This window comes from Vipera berus (assembly GCF_964194415.1).
Source record: "Vipera berus genome assembly, chromosome: 4".
Lineage (NCBI taxonomy): Eukaryota > Metazoa > Chordata > Lepidosauria > Squamata > Viperidae > Vipera > Vipera berus.
The window spans coordinates 98,275,088-98,294,539 of record NC_138206.1 but is presented as its reverse complement, the minus strand read 5'-3'; the positions used below and the strand labels follow the sequence as shown (position 1 = coordinate 98,294,539).

Here is a 19,452-nt window from a genome sequence, read left to right as displayed (position 1 = left end):
TGTTGTAATGATAGAAGTGGGACTGAGATGAGTCATATATACCATCTTATGCTTCTTGGAGGCACATGGAATAATATAATATACAAAAATAACATGCACGGCCAAGAAAACTGCAAAGATTTATCCAGGCAAGATGTGAATGGAAATTCAAGGTCCAGGCAAAATGCACGTTTTTATTGTCTCTTTTTTTAAAAAAAAGGAGGGGGGAAATACATAATCTGCAGTGAACCCTAATCTGTAGGACTGATTTCTTTCAGAAAATGGCCTTTCTAAGCTGTTTCTTGATTCTGAAGTGTTCACATGGCAGGAAGGGAGAAGATAGTCAGTGAATAGGAATAAGAAAATAGTATGGGAAAGAATTTGGCAATGTATTTGCAATGCATTTCCAGTTTGGAATTTTTCTTTAAACTGCTTTAAAAGAAAAAGCTATGACCAATTATAAAGAGACCGTCTTAAGCAAGTGAGCAGTTGTGCGAACAGGCATAATTATTAATAGAAAAACTAATGAAACCATTGACTTAATAAAACCACTCAAAAAGAGATAAGATAAGGATGACCGCTGACTCTATCCTTGTTCATTTTGGTTCCAAGATAATGAATGGAAACATATAACAAGATGGGAAAATCATGAGAGTTAAGTTTGTTTGTTTTTTAATTATAAGTTAAAGGCATTTGTGAATGACCTGGTATTAGTTCTGGAAGATCCACTAGAGGGAATAGAAATGTTAATGGGAAAATTAAAGGACTTTGGTATGCTAGCCAATTCTAAGGTTAACAATCAGAAGACAAAGAAGTTAACAAAAAAATGAAATTTTTATTTATTTTTTTTATTTTAATTCCATTTATATCCCGCCCTTCTCCGAAGACTCAGGGCGGCTTACAAGCTTAGCAGTAGTCTTCATTCTATGTATATGCCTGCTTATTAGGGCTTTCACACACACCCCAAGCGGCATTATTACAAAGTCAGCTTATTGCCCCCAACAATCTGGGTCCTCATTTTACCTACCTCGGAAGGATGGAAGGCTGAGTCAACCTTGAGCCTGGTGGGATGCGAACCTGCACTAATTGCAGGCAGCTGGTGTTACTTAAGGAGGCATTAGCCCACTGCTCCACCAAGGCTCTATAATATTAGAAGATCAAATAGGACTGATGAAGAAAACTGGTTTAAAACTGATTAAAAAAGTAACAAGTACATGGGTATTATGTCAAATTAATATTTTATGTTATTTCAAAATAACTATTTAAGACATGGAATAAACTTAAAAAGGAAGTGATAAGAGAAATTAAAATTATCACTGTTAAGAACTTCTGTGATAAAAATGAAAGTTTTGCCAAAAATAATATTTTGTTTCAGACAATACCTATTTTGATAACTGATGTACCATTCAAACAATAACAGAAAAATATATCTACATTTGTCTGGGGAAAATGTGAGTTAAATACTAGATGGAAAGGAAAGAGGAGGATTGGATTACCAGATTTGAAACTGAATTTGGAACTTGCAGTTTGGGCTCGATGGAAGAATGAATGTTGCTGAGAAACAAAACACTTTAAAAAACATAAAGTCATACCTGAGGTTTGGATGGCATTGATACTTACAGCATGATAAAATTAATGTGATTTTTAAAAATAATTTTATTAAATGTGCCATATTGAGAATATGGAATAGATATAAACCCAAGTTGTGCCCCAAAACACCTCTGGGGTCTCAGCACAAGGAATTCATAGAAGAAAAACAGGAAGTACAGACAAATGGTTGATATATGAGGAATTATTGGAAAATCAGCAAGGTGAACATAAGATTAAACCACAAGAGCAGCTAATAGCAGATGGATATGGTTGTTAATGGTTTTCCCATTTAGGAAAATTCAAACTAGATAAAAAGACTTATGATATGGAGCAAAATCAGAATTTGAAGTACAATTGTATACTGATAATGAGCATGTAATTGCAGAAATGTACAAACTTGTTGAAATTTGAAACAGAGGAAAAGCAAGTTAAAGAGTGTATGATAAAGTGGACTAAGATTTTTGCTAATAATATACAGATTGATCAAAGAGAAAATGTGTGGTTAAAATTGCACTATGTTTGATCTTAAAGAGATTTTTAATAAGATGTATTGTTGGCACATTACAAAAACATTTGAAATGTACATATGTTGGAAATGTGAACAGGAAAGGACATTTTATCATGCTTAGTGGACATGTTAGAAAACTTAAAAAATTGATTCACATACATACATTGATACAGAGGATTTTAAAGATTAACATTCAAAATTTGTCCTTTTAGGATAAATGTCTAAAGGCTTAGAAAAAAATCCCTGTAGGATTATTTCAATATACAATTATCGCAGTAAGACATGCACTAATATATAAAGATTTGGCAACACCCATTATGGAGGAATGGTTGGTAAAATTCATAGAACTTGCTGAGATGGACAAACTAACTTCTTTGATCACAGAAATGACAATATCTACATTTATTGATGATAAAAAAATGAACTTATGATTTATGATTTTGATGATTAGACTAGTTGGATTATAGAAAGAAGACTCATGAAGTAATTTTAGAGAGGGAATTTAAAATATAATTGTATTTGTAACTGCTGTGATGAATATAGCAAGCTATCTTTTTATACTTTTATATGTTTCTTTTTCTCCTTCTATCTCCTTGTCTTACTTCACTTTTAGCTTTTCTGCTATTTCTATTTTTTCATTTTTTCCTATTCCAATTTAGCTTGTATTAATGCTTATTAATAACCTTAAAACTTTTAATAAAAATTACACAAGTAGTTCTCAACATATGACCATAGTAGAGGCAGCCCATTATGATTGTATGCTATAGCAGTCATGTGAACAATCTGATTTTGCAACATTATCTGGGGCAATTTGTAAAGTAAAAATACCAGTTGTTAAGCAAACAACTTGGTTTCATGGATTCTCTCTTTGTCTTAGGAAATAGTCAAAGACATAACTTGCAATTGGTATGAGCCCTATTGCTGCAAATGCAGAATTCCCTTTTTAGAGCTAAGGTTCCCTGTTCATGCAAACAATTTGAAAAAGAGAAGTGTCATCTTCTCCCTAGCAAGGAGAATCAGGAAAACCACTTGGCTTCATGATTCTCTCTCTTTGCCCCATAGTGGCATAAAATAAGTGAAATAAAGCAAAAATACACTGAAAATTGCAAATTAATAATCTAGGCTGTAAAATGATCTTCTGTTAGATATCACAACAAAAGGAATTCACTAGTAACATAAATAGGTTAGATGAAATTACCTGAATTAGAATTTAATTCAGTGTGGCAAGGGTTGCTAAAACCCAAATGTATAAACTAACATTTCTACAACTAAGAGCTAACTATGTGAATAGTACCTATTAAGAGTATAAAGGTCAAAAACTGATCAGCAGAACTGTCCACAAACGCTGTGAACATTTACAATAGAAACATCAAACAAATCTATCACCCTTAGTGGCTTCTAACAACTTATCGACACTGAAAACCAATGAAACTTTTAACTTTCCAACATGTACCTTAAAACACCTGCTTTGCAGGGCTAGTTACTTTCATTTCCCATACTTAATAAAAACAGAAAAATGTGTGGTACAAACAGAGACTTTCTGTATAATTTTCCATGATCTCAGATGACAAGACATAGCACAAGCTTCGTCTCTTGCTAATTAAACGAATCAATTAAGGGACTATTGTTGCAACTGTGTAACTGCTGTTCTATAGTGCCAATAACAACCCCACAGGGAGGTCTTTTACTACATTAAAATGCTGTCCTCCACAACTCCATCTGATATTATTAGAAACAGTTATTTGCGTCTTGCTGTCATATTAGTAGCACCAGCAAATTATGGAAATATGCAGACCAGAATGGTCCCAGTATGAGCTCAGGTTCGGTTTCCAGCCTCCAAGGGAACAAATACTGAAAATTCCAAAGTTCCCTAAAGTTCATTAATGGAACTGATAAATTTACCAGCACAGCAGCTATTTTCATGCTAGGTAAGGGTCACATATTTGCATATTTTTCTGCTAAGCTGATACAATTCAACTAGATAAATTATCATATTAAGTTTGCCCTCCTGAGTTAAACTGATGGAGTTCAAAATTGTTTTCAATGGTTGTCATTAATCGCTGTTATATCTGAAATGCTTCCTTTGAAATCTAATTGTGATGTAGTATCAAGGGTCATATTAATAGCATTCAAGATGTTAAAATATTGTAAAAACCTGCCCATTTTACTTGTATCATTGAAGCACTATAGAGTAATGAGAAATAAAATCTCATCTTTTTATTTTTTGTAAAAAGTCTTGTCAATAAAAAGAAAATTTAATTTAAAATATGAGATTTAAATTATGTTTCACCTCTTCATTTGATTTTGTGTCACTGAGATTCATAGTAGAATCGTATAAAAATAAAAGGGAACTTGCCGGTTACATTCCAAAATGCCATTTATTTCACCATCCCCAACAACATAAATTCAATTTCAAAACATAATATACCACTAACGCATTGGAATCATATATATTTTCAACATGCACACAGCCAGCCAATCTCTTTTATTTATACAATCTGAAGAGAAACCAGAGTATATGCCTTATTATTTATATGACATAAATATGACAAAGCCTGATTATCACTTCTAGATTAACTGGATACAGAACGCAGGAGCAAAAAGCAACTGGTCATTTCCCTGTTTTGTTCCTGAAATTCTTCAAAACTGTTTATTCCCAGCCTGTTTTCAGATGCGCTCTATAAAAAGCCTTCTACCTCATTTGAAGAGAACTGCAGGGGAAAAGTGGCAAATGAGAAAATAAGAACATCAGGAATTCACAACTGAAGGTTGTGGCTCCCTAGCTGAAACCAGAATTTTGAGTATTGCTAAGCTGATGAATTCATTTTCCATCTGCTTCTTGTTCCTGGCAAAGACATAAGAATTCTATGAACAAGCAACTATGCCATATTCTTTAAATTACAGACTGTGGTTTTGAAACATATTAGCTAAGTTCGTTAAATTTGTCTGCTGTTTTAATAATACTTAACATTTGATATATGGATTAATTATTTAAAATGGGGTAAATGTATTTCTTGCATATACTTACCTCTAATAAAATAAGTAGTTTTATTATTTTAACAAGAAAAGTGCAAAAAATTCAGTAATAATTTAGGCAGTTGTGGTAAAGCAAAGTGAAGATATAATTTGGATTATGCTGTCCATCCTCAATATTTAAATATTTCAAAAATGGTTTCTCAAAAAAGCAGACCTGAAGATTTTGCAACCCCTTTTGGCATGTACTATATAATTCTAAATATTTTTTTTTGAGTATGACAGTTTTAAACCAAAACATGGTGAACTGCAATTGGATTCAGTTATGTTAACCAACTTTGTTATAACTGAATATTAAGATTTGAGCTACATAGAATTCATTTGATTCCCCCAGAAGGGACATTTCCAATATCTCTAATCTATTCAAAAAATTTTTTTAAAGCTGGTAAAGTTTAAGAATCAAAGCCCATAGCCTTCAATAATACTTTCTTTTCACTTGAATATCAAGTATATTCAATTGCAGGATTATCACAAAATTAAAAAGAACAAATATTCAGCTGGAGTTATAAACAGAGTTCTTCTGACACTTTTATACCAAGAGATAACAGTCCTTTTGATAGTGTATCTGTCTATAGGTGTAACAATGAACTCTTCCCATACCATAATGACTTGGAAACTTTTCCTGAGATTAGAACAGCTCTGATTACTGCTAGCGTGGTGAAGACTGAACAAGCAATTTAATACTTGAAGCCTCTTAAGTACTAAATCAGGATTATGGTACCACCTTTTCTAACCAATACATTTTATTAGGGTCTAGGACAAATAACTGCTGGCATGGCTGTCCCCACTTCACCATGCCCCCCCCCCCCGCCACAGCCAACCCATTGCAGTCATTGATCTTCAGCTGGCTTTCCACCGGCACTCCTCACCCACCAATGATCTCCTGGCACTCCTCCCCCGCACCCTCATCCGATTTGCCAAGGGATACTTGTCCCCAGCCAATCCATAACATGGGACAAATAGTTGCACATCCTGGTTCTGCCTTCCCACTGGATGCAGTCCCACCGGCTCAGCTTCCTGAAGTGAAACTGGAAAGGTGTGGGGGGCAAACGTGTTGTTTCTCCTGGCAAGAAGCAGAATACAACCCACTGCATTTTGTGTGATGCAGGGGGCAGGGATGGCCATGCCATGCCACAAATCTGCAGCATTCAGCCAAGGGGCTCCCTGGAAGGCAGCAGCTTTGTCATCCCAGCCCTCTGAGTGCACACAAAGTGCAGCGAGTCATATTATTCTGCTTCTTGCCAGGGGAAATAACATGTTTCCCCCCCCCCACCTTTCCAATTTCGACTTCAACAAGCTAAGCCAGTGGAACTGCAACCAAAAGGGAGGCAGAGCTGGGATGCGAGGTTACTTGTCCTGCACTATGGATTGGCCGGGGACAAGTGGCCCTTGGCAAATTGCCCGGAATGAGGGTGCGGGGGAGGAACGCTGGCAGATCATTAGCAAGAGACAAGTGCCGGCAGAGGTCCAGCCAAAGATAAATGCCCACAATGGATCGGCTCCAGCGGGGGGCCTGTGGTGAAGTGGGTGCAGCTATATGTCCATGGTTAATTGTCCCATTCCAATTTTATTATGAGGCTTAAGCGTTCATAATTGCAGCCCACTTCATCAGAGAGCCCCAATATATTTCCTGAACACTGAGACTACCTAGAACCTTTTGATACCTGTGAATTCAATAATTTCTTGCCTGATGGTGCTATTGAAGTCATATTTTTCCAAAGAAGCACACTACTATTATGGAGTGTCCTGGTAGCTTGAAATGCTCTAATATTGCTTTGTCCTTGTTTTGAGTTCTGATGTTAAAATTTGTGTTGATTAATTCTTCTGCACAAAGTTTATCCCTTTCTCCCGTACAGAATCCAGAGGAGCATAGCTGACAGATGGTGGCACCTATCACATTGGAGGAAAGCACCTCTAATCTTATGGTTGTACTTTTGGGGGCCTGTAATGATGATGGTGCTGTTGATGTTGATACCAGGGCAAAGTAGAAAAATCTGGTTCCTATGTTGGCATTAGTGTTTTATTGTATAAACTGCTTTATTGCAGTCCTTTGTTGTTGTTGTTGTTGTTGCTTATGAGAATCTGGTTCGGGCTGAGTGGTTGATTATTTGCAAATTTGGGACTGTAACCCTGAATCCCTGAGAAAGTTCAATGTCACTGTCCAATATGGGCTGTAGTATAGGAGATGACCAGGCTGAGCCGAAAGGAGGGGTCAAACGGATCATTAGTCATGAGTCCCTGCACGCCCCCAAGAGCTCTTAGTTCAGCCCATCTTGAATTCTTATCTCCCGGTAATTTCCCTTGGCCGTTAGTACCTCAGATTCTTGTAGAATGCTTAGACTTGTAATAAATCTTTATATTCATTTGACATGCCTGATTTTCCTGATTTCCTGGTGTTTCACATTAATCTGAGCTATTCTTTACCAAAAATTTTCTTGGACTCTGGAATACTCTAGCGAAGACCTCAGATTCCAGAGCTATAGCAATAGCAGACAAGAGGTTGAGAGGTCTAGGATGAGGCTGATAACAGAATGGAAACTGTTGAGGTCAGGAGAGAATTTGATGATTTATTTCCACAATCCAGGTGAAAAACAGCTGTATCTCATGTAAAGAAGAGGCTTCATGGGGTATGAGTAAGTGCTGTTCTAGGTCAATCACTGTCAGCACTATAAGGTAGACCAGATCAAGAACCAAGACGTGTTGGCTTAAAACTAATTTTATTAGAATGAATAAAGATAGTCCTTGACTTACGACCACAATTGAGCCCCAAACTTATGTTGCTAAGTGAGACATTTGTTAAATGAGTTTCATCCCATTTTATGACCTTTCTTCTCACAGTTGTTAAGTGAATCACTGCAGTGGTTAAGTTAGTAACAAGGTTGTTAAGTGAATCTGGCTTCCCCATTGACTTTGCTTGTCAGAAGGTCACAAAAGTTTATCATGTGATCCTGGGACACCGCAACCATCATCAATATAAATCAGTTGCCAAGTGTCTGAATTTTGATCCTGTGACATGGGAAGGCTGAAATCGTCATAAGTGTGAAAAATGGTCATAAGTCATTTTTCAGTGCCATTGTAACTTTAAATGAACTGTTGTAAGTTGAGGACTACCTGTATAATAGCAGAATCTTGCAAGTCTAATATATGCCTCCCCTCCTATCTCTTTTAGCTTTATGTGAATTAGGGGAGCACCTGCCTTACGGTTTTTAAAACCTCTATCTTTGTATAAACTTAAGAAAACTTTATTTGCTTGTTGCCTCAGGGAACTAGAGAGGGATGTCAAGGCCATTGTCTCTATACTCTACCACCATGAAGATATTGGCATATGTGTGCCCATGGCTGAGTCAGTGATTTGCAGGCACAAGTTATTGCCAATGATGATATAGTTACTGGTGGATAGAAAGATATACAGTGTGTTGGCAGAGAGTGCTGTTTTGAAAGAAATAATGACTTTAGGTCTGTGTTTGTGAGGTATGTTGGGATTTAGTGCTTTCAATATCCATAGTAGATAAAATGTTAGGGATATTACAAGTTTTCTTAGGAGGTCTGTGATGTATCTTATGAAAATGACTTTTGAGTATAGTCCATGAAAACTGATTCTCCTATTGTTACAATGAGTAAGACAAAGAAACAGCCTGATATAACATCATCTTAGCCTAGCCTTAGGACTAGCACTGATGATGTTAACGTAGTTTGGGTAATGAAACATCTGCAAGAAAACAACCAAGCTCATAGAGCACCAAGGACTTCATGTCAACCCTGAGCTATGAATATTCTCCTTTACTGGCAACATCATCTTTGGCTGCAGTCAGTGCAATATGTAAATTGTAGAGGATTCTTCATTTTCAGTCCTTTAGAAATGATGTCATAGTATTTCCACTTAATTTAGAATTGTGTCTGTTTGTATGTGTGCCAGTTCTTTAGTGGGTTGTATTGATATCCACCCCATCCAGTGCTTCTTGTTGTAGATGATGATGATGATGGAGGAGGAGAAGGAGGAGGGGGGGAGGAGGAAGAGGAGGAAGCTGAAAGCATGTATTTATTATGCACGACAATCTGTTCTTGCACATATTAACAAAACTGTATGTTTCTGGACTTTAAAGTCTTGAAATTTGTTCTGTCACATCTTTGATCCTTGTTTCTGGCAGACAGCCACTTCACAAGCTGACATGGCTAGACAGCATACATTTGTTTGAATTTCTCATAGTAGTGAGTCACCAATTATCACGACTTTCTTCTTTCTCTTCTTAAAGGGCAAAGATGCATCCTGTCTTCTCTTGAAGAATCTACTACTGTTATGATTCTGTTCTGCAGTGTCTCTTTTCTTTCCTTGAATGATCACAACTCATTTTATTTGCAAGGCCTCAAATCTATTTATTATTTCTAGCAGAATATTCTACGTCTCTTGCTTTTGATGCTTGCTCTTATTCCTGTATTTGTCTTCCTCATAAATAGTTGCTTCCACTGCTGGTTTCTGTTGCTTCTGTCATGTCTTTGAGCTGATAAATGTCTTTTCTCCTCATCTGAAATGCGGCCATACACTACTCCAATCCTTTCACTTTTTCTTTAAGGACAGCTATGAGGTTTGCATTTGGCATGTGTGGTTCTTTTGAATCACAAAGGCAGACTTACCATGTAGTATGTACTGAAGGTACAGATGCATATCTGTTCTTCACTTTTTCTTCTCAACCAGTAGAAAAGGGTTTTATGACTTCTTGTTCCTTTTTCAGTTCTCAGGACCCTTTAAACTCAACAACCCTTTAAAACTTGCCTTCCTTATAAGTGCCTAACAACTCTGCATACTCATCAGAAAGCAGTTAGTCAACCACCTGAAACTATTACAATCCAGAGCTATTCAGAAAATTATCCTTTCATCCCATGCAATTTGATAAATAATTCTTCAAAATACATGACTTCTTTGTTATTTTATTTTTTCTTCCTCTTTGCTCTTCTATTTTAATTGATCTTATGTTTTTTGTTCTTAGCATCATTTTCTACCTTTCTGAGTTTCAATTTTTCTGATACTATCATAAATTGGTACTACCTAGATATGTTAGTGATGGTTCTTTTTATCATCTGCTGTGACCCATTTTGGAGTTTTCACTATTAGTTTGTTCTATCAAAAATCCTATTTATCACTATTCTCGGTTTAAAGATTTATTATATTTCAAGATAGGCATCTGACTAAACTTTAATTTTTGTTATTATTTAGATTCTAACATTAGGTAGCAACTTATCCCTAGATTTCCCACTTCTTTTACTTTTTCCCATGACAATAGCAGGCAGAAATGCAGTTCATATATAATGTACACACACACACAAAGAATAAAGGCATGCACAAACTATTGTTTGTTTGTGATTCTGTTGAAAATAAGAAGTTACTTCTTCTCAACTGAGAATTCAAGTCAGATAAAGGCCAGTTGATATTCAGAATAACAGAGTTGGCAGGGACATTGGAGGTCTTCTAGTCCAACCCTCTGCTCAAACATGAGACCTATACCATTTCAGACGACAGGCTTTCCAATCCCTTCTTAAAAACCTTGTCCTGCTTCAGATGCTTTGGAAAACAGGTTGATCCCCTCTTCTTTGTGATAGCCCCTTAGATAAAGGAAGACTGCTATCATGTCACCCCTATTTTCATGAGCATTTTCTGGAATGTTAGCTATTTCCGCCAGCTTGGCATCATCTGCAAATCTGATGAGTTCCTGTTCTATCCCCTTATCCAAACTGTTTATGAAGATGTTGAAGAATACTGGGCTCAAGACAGAACCTTGAGGTACTCCACTGCCTAGTCCCCTCCATGTAGATGTAGTTCCATTAAGGACTACACGTTGAATAAGGTTGGTCAGCCAGTTATGAATCCATCTGGATTGACCTACAACCACAATTGAGCCCAAATTTCCTGTTGCTAAGTGAGATATTTGTTAAGTGAATTTGAAACACTGCAGTTGTTAAGTTAGTAACACAGTTGTTAAGTGAATCTGGCTTCTCCATTGGCTTGCCAAAAGTTCGTAAAAGGTGGTTAAATGATCCTGAGACATTGCAACCGTCATAAATATAAATCAGTTGCCAAGCATTTAAATTTTGATCATGTGACTATGAGATGCTGCAACGGTCATAAGTGTGAACAATGGTCATAAGTCATTTTTCTAGTGCTGTTGTAACTTCAAATGGTCACTAAACAAACTGTTGTAAGGTAAGAACTACCTGTAACTTTACTTGCCTCTAAATGTTTGCAGATTCATTGCTTACCAACCAGTGAGCTGCGTAGCTTCTCCCCAGATGCATAGTTCTTTCCCTTAGCCCAGGGATCCTCATCACCCGTGCCGCAGCCCACTACTGGGCCATGGCCAATTTGCAATCGGGCTGCATTGCTCGCTCACTTTGAGCTGTGCACACATGCGTACCGGACAGCTGCTCCTGAGGCCTGGTTCCCCTCTCCCTCCTCCCTCCACCAGGTTGCCAAGCCACAAAGGTTGAGGATACTGCCTTAGCCATCTTATATAACAGTGATGGCAAACCTTTTAGAGACCGAGTGCCCAAACTGTAACCCAAAACCCAATTATGTATCATCGGGTGCCGGGTGGACGTGGCACAATGGGTGGGTATAGCCCATTGGGTGGGTGTGGCCCATTGGTGGGCATGGCTGCGGTGGTAACGGCAGACTGGGTGGGACTAAAAAGTTCAATCAATCAATTCCAACTTTGCAAGATCTTTTTTTCCCCGCAAGAACTTGAAATTGATTGATTGAACCTTTTTTGGTTTTTTTGCACACGGCAGAGGGCTAAAGCGAAAAGGTTTTATAAAGCCCAGCTGTAGACCTAGGACTTGGGCGACAGGGCGCGTGCCCACAGAGAGGACTCTGTGTGCCACCTGTGGCACGTGTGCCATAGGTTCGCCACCACAGTTATATAATCATCTGAGGAAGGGAAGGAGGGGGAGAGACAGAGACAGACAGAGAGACAGAGAGAGACAGGGACTGAGGGAGAACCTAATAGGTGTTATTATAGTTTAGGCAAAGGTGAGAAAGAAAAAATGCTCAAAATAAGGGGAAAAAGTTTTGCCCCTTTTAATCAAAATACATATTCATTCATAATTAGATAACACAACAATGTGAAATAAACAAATATGTTAAATTTGTATAAAATGTGAAATGAAAACTATGTTAAATTTTTATAAAATATCTATGAATAGCTTAAAATTTAGCATTACTCACCACTGTTCCAAGAAACTGAATACTAAGATTTCCACCAGCATCTCGAGAAAGCCACTGGAAGAAACAGAGTAACAATGAGAGTATAGTCTTATCAGCAAGAAATTTTCTCCCTAAGAATTCTGACAAATTGCTTATGAAACCTGAGACATATACACAGGTCACATTCAATGAAACTCTTGTTTAAAGCAGAAATGTATGTCATACAAGAAAATAACAGTCATATTAATGTTTGATAGTATTTTCACAGCTGAATGGAATGGGCACCGGATTTAATACCTTTCAGAAATGGATTATAATCGGTCAAACAATCAGAATTGACTATAATCAATTCTCTTTCCATCATTAACTAAAATAAGATAGAAATCCTAAATATCCAAATATATTATCAGAGACTCCTACTATTTTTTTCTCTTTGTCTTGCATTTTTGTAAATTTTGTCTATTTGCCTTATTTCCACTTACACAGAGCTCTGCAACAAATTTCTTTGAGCTCAGAACAGTGTGTTAATGTTTGGCTTGTGCCATAGATCTTAATCTCCATTCAACCATAAAACATACTTAATGATTTGGGACATTGTATGAGAAGAGCCATGTTATTCTATGATAATAAAAAAAAAAACAACAGAAGGCATCTGGTAGCATCTTTTCCAACTACCAAATTTAATTAAAAGGCATATGCTTTGGAGAGCTACAGCTTGCCTCAGCAGATGCACAGATTTGGGGTAAGTGACCTTTAGACCACTTCTACCATTTTTATCCCCCAGACTCTCACAAGCCCTTTGATAGTGATTCAGTATTGTCTTTGCTTATGTTTGTGTGAAATGCTACAACTCTTACAGGATTAAACACTGCTTTGCCTCCAATAGAAGAGAATATACGTAACTCAGGTTGAACTGCAGAGTCCTTGGCACTCTCTGAGTTTGGATTTTTGTTTGCAGACATTTCATTACTCAACTAAGCAACAGCATCAGTATAAGTAACTGTGGGGTTTGCTCTCTGTTTATATGCAATAATTTCCCCTGCCAATATTAAATGGAGTGTGGTTTTCTCCTCAGTAGTTCCTTGATTTGCATAGTGCTTTCTGCTTGATTATTTGCTTGCTAATCTAGATGTTGGCTACCAAGAATTGTTCTTAGTTTTTTATTGTCTCATTTGAATAGCATCTAAATGTGCTTTATCTCTATGGGTCTTGATGGCCGGTTTGTCTGAATGCCAAACTTCTTAAGTATTCCTTAGCATTTTTTATTTGATGTTAACAGTTATGAGGTTTAGCTTGTCCACACGTTGTGAGATTAAAGAGTTTTCATCATACCTTCTGACTGATAATTGGTGTTCAGAAGACTCTGCTAGTCTTCCGCCTGTCTGTTCTAAACAGTGTCTGTTACCGTCCTACATATTATGTTATAAATGAATCCTGTTTTCTCTTCTTGGACTAAGTAGCCTTACAGATACTCTTTGGGGCTAAGTAGTCTTGTAAATGACTTCTGCTTAAGAAGAGTCATTTATAACATACACTGTCAAAGAAACAGGTAGAAAACAATACCCAAATGAAAGAACTACCAAGGAGAAGATTAAAATTGGGAAACCAGATTAAAATCTAGTCCTGCCTTAGGCACAAAAGTCAGGTGGGCACCTTGGGTCATTATCTTCTCTCAGCCCTAGGAAGAAGGCAAAGGCAAACCACTTCCACAAATCTTGCTAAGAAAACTGTAAGGACTTATTTAAGTAGTTGCCAAAAATCAGTTGCCAAAACACATAAACAAATAAACAAACAAATCAGGTTTACCCTTTGTCTTTATTTAGTTTGGTCAAAATGGCTATTTTACATTCAGCTGAATAAGGGATACAAAAAGAATAGCAGGATAACACAGGTACATGTGTGTGTGTGTGTGTGTGTGTGTGTGTGTGTGTGTGTGTGTGTGTATTTGTATATGTATATACACATACACTATATACTTTAAGATAATTTTGTCATTATTACCTAATTTTTAAAAAGCTTCATGAAAGGAATAATAATTGGAAGCATTTCCCTCCTCAACAATTATGACTGCATTTTAAATAAAAACAACAATATTGCTTTTTCTTTTTTTCTCTCCCTTCAATTAATACATCATGTTTTAGCCCTCCCTCCAGTCTGTTGATAGGAAAACAAAAGAGAATGAATCAAGTCTGGACATATTTCAACAAAAAATTATTAACAAAATGAAAAATATGGGAAAAATCATACAAAAATCCTGACATTTACATTTATAAAGGAAACAGGAATATACAGTTTTCCCAACTGCTAGAGGAAACACAACCATACTTCGGAAACTGTAAAGAAGAACAAAGTACCAGGGCCTACAATGAAGAATTTCTGTGCCAAAACAAACAGATACAAACTAATCAGGAGGTTGTCAAAACTAGTTAACTGAAGAATATTCTTTTCTTTTATTTTTTTTAAAGGAGTGCTCTTTATCTTAACAGCTTCTATGCTGGAGAACAACATATTTCAGTACCAGGAGAAAATCCACTACATGAATAGTTGATGTGGGAACAAAGGTGAAAGTGATATTAAGATCATGCAGGTGTTTTATTTATCAGTATGTGAGGGGAAAAAGGACAGAACCTGAATATTGTATGCAAGTACTATAGTGTAATATTTTCCGAGTCAGATTCCAGGATGCAGGATGAAGGCCTCTTCCGCATGTTTCCAACCAATACAGTCCTGAGCCTTTCTTTTGCCAATTGGGCCCACAATACTTGTTGATGTCATTGATCCATCTTGCTTTAGGTCTCTTTCATGGATGCTTTTGATCAAGTGGGACCATTCTAGGTCTTGCCTTGGTCCACCTGCCACGTTCTTCTTGCTATGTGACCAGCCCATTTCCATTTCAGTTCTTTTACTCTTCTGATGGCATTATATGCTTTCATTTGTTCTCTCATCCACGTGCCAGTCTTTCTATCTTCTCTTGTACATACATACATATAGTAGGACGTAGATTGCAAAATGCATCTGAATGTAAATGTTGTTCTTTTAAAACATAATATATCTAGTCCCTTTATTTTAAAGATAAAGAAATTATAAAATTATTTATTAAATATACTTTATGCCACCACAATGATAATAAATTCTCAGTAGCTTACACAGGAAAAAGCACAATATAAAAAAATACCTAATACAGGAGTTTTATTCTTAGTGGCAAATCCCAAGGAGGGGGTGTCTGTTTTTATATAAATGACAGATGGTTTAATAATGCCAAGGTGGTTTCAAGTCTGTGCTCCCCAGATGTGGAGCTTCTGACCATCAAATGGAGACCCTTCTATCTGCCTAGAGAATTCTCTGTTACCATTGTCACAAATGGTATATCCCCCCCATGCAAACAGAGAAGAGGTGCTGAAGGCTCTCTGTCATACCATCAGTGACTTACAAACTACTCACCCAGAGGGTGCATTTATTGCAGTGGGAGACTTTAACCAAGTGGATTTGAAAGCTACCCTGCCACATTTCCATCAATATGTGGACTTTGCAACCAGAGGGGACAATACACTGGATCTTGCTTATTCCAACATCAAGAAGGCTTTCAAAGCTATCCCCCGCCCTCACCTGGGCTCCTCTGACCATCTCTCAGTGCTGCTTATTCCAGCATATAAACCTTTATTAGTCAGAGTGAAACCTACAGTAAAACGGGTGAGGGTTTGGTCAGAGGGAGCTATAGAAGCATTACAAGACTGCTTTGAGTGCACAGATTGGGGCATGTTTAAGGAAGCAGCTACTGATAACCAACATACAGATGCTGAGGAGTATGCCACCACGGTGTCTGCATATATCTAAAAGTGCATAGATGATGTCTGTGTCCTGAAAAGCATTGCTGTGAGGCGTATGATAAACTGTAGCAAGACGCTGGATATGGATTTGAAATCTGGCGACATGCTGGCACTTAAAACAGCCAGAGCAAATTTGAAAAGTGCCATAAAAAGTGCAAAGCAAACCCATTGCCAGAAAATTCAGAACTTTTTTCAAGACCCTACAAACACCAGGCGAATGTGGAAAGAAATCCAGGCCATTATGAATTGCAAGGTGAATCCATCGAGATGCAAGGACGACACAGACCTCCTAAACAAACTGAATGCATTTTTTGGCAGATTTGAGACATCGAATAGCACTCCTGCTAGGAAAGCTGTGCCCCATCCTGATGAGCAAGTGCTAAGCTTTGATGTCACCTCTGTCCAGAAAACACTGAGGAAAGTTAACATTTGGAAAGCAGCAGGCCCAGATGACATCCCTGGACGTGTCCTTAGAGATTGTGCAAATGAGCTGGCTTGTGTTCTCACAGATATTTTCAATCTCTCATTGCAGCAGGCAGTGGTCCCATTGTGTTTTAAGACAGCCATCATCTTGCCAGTGCCAAAAAAGTCCACAATTACAGGCCTCGATGATTACCGTCCGGTTGCACTGACATCTATCATTATGAAATGCTTTGAGAAGCTGATAAAGGACTTTATTGTATCTAGCCTCCCACCAGCATTTGACCCGCTTCAGTATGCCTACCAACCAAATCGCTCTACAGAGGATGCTATTTCTTCTGTTCTCCATCTGAGCTTGAAGCACTTAGAGGAAAGAAATACTCATGTGCGTTTGTTGTTTGTCGACTTCAGTTCAGCGTTTAACACAATCATTCCCCAGCATCTAGTAGACAAACTGGGCCTTTAGGCTTAAACACACCTTTGTGCAACTGGATTTTCTTACCAACAGGCCCCAATATGTGTGAGCTGGAACAAATACCTCTAATACCATTTTCTTGAGCACAGATTCTCCTCAAGGCTGCGTCCTAAGTCTGCTGCTGTTCACCCTGTTGACTCATGACTGTTGTGCTAGGTTTGCCACCAACCATATTGTGAAGTTCGCAGATGATACAACAGTAGTGGGCCTTATTCATGATGACAAGGTAGAAGCTTATCACAAGGAGGTTGAGGGGTTGGTGAACTGGTGTAAGGAAAACAGCCTAGTTTTAAATACCGGAAAAACCAAAGAGATCATTGTCAATTTCAGAAAAGGCAGGCACAGCCACACTTCTCTGTGCATTAATGATTCACCTGTGGAGATGGTTACTAGCATCAAATTCCTGGATGTGCAGCTAGTGAGTAGGCTGGCTTGGTCGCTCAACAGTGAGAAACTGGTGAAGCGGGCACAGCAGCGCCTGCATTTTCTGCGTCACATGAGAAAAGCACATCTTCCTTCCCCTATCCTGACCACTTTCTACAGGGGGACAATTGAGAGCATCCTGTCATACAGCATCACAGTCTGGTTTGGAAGCATCACTGCTTCAGACAGGAAGGCGGTGAAGAGAGTGGTGAGGATGGCCGAAAAGATCATTGGCAGTTCCCTCCCCTCCATCCAGGACATAGCACAGAAGCATTGCTTGAGCAGGGTCCGTACGATTATCTGGGACACTACACATCCTCTTCACTACCTGTCTTCCTTGTTACCTTCTGGCAGGAGTCTTCATGATATCCGTAGCAGAACATCAAGATTCAGCCATAGTTTCATTCCACACATAGTTTCATTAACCTTGTGAACTCTCAGGCTTCCTCCTTCCGTTATATATTAAAGATGGACAGTATTTAATAATTTATTGTTATCAGTGCTTTTTTTGTAAAAGAAAAAGGTGCCGGAATTCACACATGTCATACAACCCGCCTTGCCTATCCTACAAGGTTCCATCCAAAAAAGGTGCCGGAACTCCGTTCTGAGCGTTCTATGAGAAAAAAAGCCCTGATTGTTATGTATATGTAGGGGTGTGGAGGGCCGGCAACAGTCTAAGGCTTAACTCCTAGCAAGACTGAGGCCCTGTTCATTGTTACTCATGCATTAGCCATCTCATATATGAATTATTACAATGTGCTCTGCATCAAGTTGCTCTTTAAGATGACTCAATTGTTATAACTACAAGTAGTCCTTGATTGGTCATTTAATGACCATTTGAATGTATGAAGGCCTCAGAAAGGGTGCTTTATAGCTTTGCATTCCTTCATTGCCAAGTACAAATTAAGTATGTGCAGTTATAATCTCGAACACTGACTTCCCAGATTTAAAATGGTGTAGAAATTTTACAAAGCAATAGCTGTAAAATATTTTACCTGGACAGTTCTATGAACATTATCCACTTGAAGAGATAACACCGCTGAAGCCAAATTCCATTGACCGGTTACACAAAATTTTCTCCCGTTGACTTCCACCTGTTGTGACACAAGGATATCATTACCATAAGCCCAGACAAGAAGCACAACTCAAGTTCATCACTGCATACAAAAGAGGAAGCACCATATTTTCTGCCACAAAAGGCAGACTTTGTCAACACTGTCTTTTTAGCATTGCTGAGGAAAAATGAAACACATTTCTGGAAGCCACCTGTGGAAAATGTTAAATAATTTGTACAAAATGTTATGGACTTTGACACCTCAGAGTCAGAGCTAGAGGCTGAACCTGAGCAACCTGATTCAGCAGGCCACCAGCCTCATGAGTTGGCAGAAAATTGCCACATGGGATGGACTCAGCAGGTATAGGAGGAATCAGGCAATTAGGGGCCCGAACCTGCCAGACGACCTAGTTCCAGGATGCATCAACAGCTTCAGAGAGTCAAGCATAAGCACTCTGCTCATGTCCTCTCCTCATTCTTAATATCTACATGAAGCCATTTGCATGAAGTCATCCATCAGAATGTGGTTAGGTATGATTATACCTCACAAAGGTTCCAACATCCAAAACTAAGCCATATCTGTACCCAGTCTACTTAAAAACAGCTGCTGACAGTGGCCTATCTTTTATTGAAAACCATATGCCAACCTAAACTCTCCATTTGTATACCTTTGATTTCTGCTGTTCCTTGACTCTTGATGTTTAAATTTGGACAAGTTGAGTAAGCTTTCTGGTATTCTACTCTTGGATTGTTGTGGATTATGATTATTTTTTTAAACGCATGATCCATTTGATTCTAGGCTAAAATCTCTAACCATTTAGGAAAGCCTTCACTCTCCCATGGTTTATTTAGAAAAAATACGCATTTTTCTAATTGTTCAAATATTAGTATTAAAACATTAATTAACCAGAGCAAAATTTATTGAGTTTAAAAGCTGGGAAACCTAGT

The 19,452-nt window shown here is 37.9% G+C and overlaps 1 protein-coding gene across 1 annotated transcript in view; it reads right to left on the bottom strand.

Moving 5' to 3' along the window:
* PCCA (propionyl-CoA carboxylase subunit alpha) overlaps positions 1 to 19,452 on the bottom strand; it is a gene marked incomplete at its 5' end in the record, with an annotated part of 233,369 nt that overhangs the window by 47,610 nt on the left and 166,307 nt on the right. Inside the window, 2 exons of the mRNA XM_081326398.1 lie at positions 12,327 to 12,380; positions 18,446 to 18,544. Coding sequence (XP_081182524.1) covers positions 12,327 to 12,380; positions 18,446 to 18,544 — 153 coding nt within the window. The remainder of the gene's footprint in view (positions 1 to 12,326; positions 12,381 to 18,445; positions 18,545 to 19,452) is intronic.